This window comes from Belonocnema kinseyi, chromosome 8 (assembly GCF_010883055.1).
Source record: "Belonocnema kinseyi isolate 2016_QV_RU_SX_M_011 chromosome 8, B_treatae_v1, whole genome shotgun sequence".
Lineage (NCBI taxonomy): Eukaryota > Metazoa > Arthropoda > Insecta > Hymenoptera > Cynipidae > Belonocnema > Belonocnema kinseyi.
Window position 1 is genome coordinate 137,062,016 of NC_046664.1, and position 3,401 is coordinate 137,065,416.

Sequence of the window (3,401 nt, forward strand, 5' to 3'; positions counted from 1 at the left end):
ATTAAAATTGTCTATTATTCCTGGAAAAATTGGCAACTTTCGATCAAACCCTGAAGTTTCAGTCCAATTTTTCGAAAATCCAACATTTTGCCATGTCCAATGTATGGAATTTCAAGTTCCTGGTGGCACGTACTAATTTTGGAATTTCAAAGAAAAAAATACTGATTTTCTTTCTCTAAAACTGGAAACATTTTGGGGGCGGAGAGTTTCTTGGCCACTGGACTACTAGAGTGAACAAAATGCTGCAATGCATTTTTGGACCACGCTAATGTTTATATTGAACTTTAAAGGTAGAATATCTTAGGTTTAAGTATTTTTTATTTGAAGTATTTTTCACTTGAATTTTCAAATAAATTATTTATATTAGCTGCTTTTGTTTCTACTTCCAGGCTTTTCCTAAATAATATTACCAAAACTAGCATCAAGAGATTTTTTTATGCTAGATTTTCCAAAGCGTTTGAGCTTGCGATTATGTTTGTAAGTGGCCATGCGTGCAATTGTATAATTTTGAATATAAATTAAGTGCAGTGATAACATATAAAACAATTTTGTTTGCAAATTTATGATTATAGTACAGCATTTGTTTCGAGCTACCGTACCCAGTAGATACCGGATAGGACCAGATAGGACCCAGAAAAATCTTTCTAAGCACCTCGTAAAGGTCCTGGATAGGCCCGGATACGAAATAATACGATGTATCAATTATAATTACTCATAGAAATCTAATCAAGATCGCCAGATCTCCTGATTGCTAGTACAGGTTGCTGTAACCATTAAGTTACTAGAGAAATCGAGTATTATTTCTTTCTCACGGAATTACATGCAGTTCAGGCTGGCTTATTGCAACGCTATTTAAAATGGCCGTGAGGCCAGTGGACGGTCTATTATACTCAGACGATACTTTCAATTTGACTATATAGGCAGTTCAATGAATAGTTAGATTTGAGGTCAGCTTTTTTTCTCTACGTGGTTTTATATACATATTTTTTTAAATATCGATTATAACTTCAAACAAAAATCAGTATAAAAAATATAGATGCAAGACCATGTATCAATTATAATTATTTATAAAAATCATATCAAGACTATCACACCAAAAATAAAACAATAAGTTTTGAGTTTTAATAAAAGACCAACTTAAAAATACTTCTACAAAAAAGTTAAACCTACCAAAAATGACCTTAATATACAGGGAGCACCGGACTCAAGTGTCTGGACTTATAGTGTGCGTTTGTGGGGGGGGGGGAGGTAAAGAACCGTGCGTTTGTGAGCGGGGGTCCAGAGTAGTGTTATTGAAGCAAGCGCCGATGTGGGGTTAGCGGCGGGAGAACAGCGGTTACAACACTGCGTTGGACCCCCTCGTATACACGTGCGACTGTTTATACCACGCTATTGATTTCTTTAGCTTAAATGTTTTATAACTCAAAAAGTGAAAGTTCAACTGATTTTTGTAAAAGGAATTTTGGATTTATTTTATTGTTATTGTGATAAAGCCATATAAGACCGGATAATTGAGTCTGGCACAGCCTGTATAAAGAAGCATGATACTTTCATAGAATTTCGGCTATATTGGATACTGTTCATTATCTGTGCATGCATGTTGAGAGGTTTTCTCTTGTTTGGTAAGGCCGGCAGGTTAAAAAATTTCATATAAATTGATAGCACCAACGCGCTCACAAAAATATAACGATTTAATATGCAAGTATCGAAAATGTACCTTTTCATCTGGATACATCGATTTTAAGAAGTCTTCGATATGACATCTGTTTAACTTTTTCAGATGTGCTCTCGTGAATGCTATCGAAGCTGCCGTGAAGAAATCGGATACTTTGTCTTCAAAAAAATAATATCATAACTGTATTTAAGGTAATTTGTTTATTGACTTACGATACGCCAATAAGAAAAAAATGTCGTTGAATGTATAAATTTTGATCAAAAAGATCAAGCTCATAAAAAATGTAAATGAGGATTATTAAGGAGAAGGGCATTAAAGGGAAAAAAATCAATCTCAGTGAAGTAATGAAAATCGGCCGTTTAAAGGACTGGAATCTTATTCAAAAGGCATATCCCGTCCTCAATCCGAACCTAAATTATATAAATTTATATAGTAACGGAATCCTTACTCAATAAGTCGAACTCGGAACGACCCTGCACAAAAGGGTTTCCAGATTGGCAACGTTTCCGAGATGTGTCAGAACCTTCCGAAGGGTTTGGAGGCCTCGAGTGACGGACGCTGGTCTGGATGGTACAAAAAGGTGATCAAAAGTCGAAATATTTATCGATTTACATGAAATTTATTTTGTAAATACTTTTTAGGTCCCTGATTCCAAATTTGTTGTGAAAACTTCAAAATTAAAAATGGCGGACCCAATATGCCAGCCAACATATTTTAAATATGACTTCAATTTGATGAAATCCATTTAGGATACATTTTGTAGCTTGCTCGTTTTAAATAACCCTGCTAGAAATCTCTGATAGAACTTTCTTTCCGAAGCTTTCCATATCTTTCAGATTCTTTCCGAAACCTGCATCCAAAATTCCATCCGAAACTGTACCACCATTTTCTTTCAGAATCTTTCAGAATTTATCAGAAAGTGTCCTAGCGGTATCATACCGTTTTTTCGACCATTTCCGACCATGTCCCGCGCGCATTTTTGTCAGTTTCTATCAGATTTGATCAGAAAACTAAATTATGTAATATTGTTATATAAATATTGTTTAATAGAACTTGATATGTGATTATTATGTGATTATTTATAAACGTTTTAAATTAAAATATCTCGAAGGGTTAAGTAAAAAAATTATTCATTTAATAAATTTCGAATATTAATAATTTTATTAATTAAATAATTTCGTCAAAATGATAACTGTTTAATATATTTAATAGTAATTTAGTGAAAAAATTTTGGAAAAAAAAATATTTTTTAAACTTTGCTTAAAGAATTGTTTTGTTTGTTCAAATTATTATTATTATTATTATTATTATTATTATTATTATTAATTTTTTAAAATAATAATTTGCAAAAGCAAAATAATATATTATTAATAATATTAATAATTAAGAATTTCTGATAACATCTGATAAGAATAAATGGGACATTTCTGATAAGATCCGATAGAACACTATAATGAGACACTTCTGATAATATCTGATGGACTTATATTGGGACAAATTTTCGGAAAGAAACTGAAGAATTCAGGTGCAGATTTCGGAAAAATTCTGATAAAATCTGAAAAGAATATTTTTCCGACTGTTTCAGAATCTATCAGAAATTTCCTTTCAGAATTATTCCGACTTTTTGGGCAGGGAAGTTATAAAAAGTTCGAAATTCAAAATGACATATCTTATACGTTGGCCAAATTGAAAAAAAAATCCTATAAGAGCATAACATTTGTTATAT

The 3,401-nt window shown here is 32.0% G+C and overlaps 1 protein-coding gene across 1 annotated transcript in view; it reads left to right on the forward strand.

The window, feature by feature from the left end:
• The window catches only part of LOC117178718 (pyrroline-5-carboxylate reductase 3-like), a 278,006-nt gene extending 275,967 nt beyond the window's left edge, over positions 1 to 2,039 (forward strand). Inside the window, exon 8 of the mRNA XM_033370147.1 lies at positions 1,781 to 2,039. Within this exon, the coding sequence (XP_033226038.1) occupies positions 1,781 to 1,847 (67 nt within the window). The 3' untranslated portion in view covers positions 1,848 to 2,039. The remainder of the gene's footprint in view (positions 1 to 1,780) is intronic.
• The last annotated feature ends 1,362 nt before the right edge of the window (positions 2,040 to 3,401 follow it).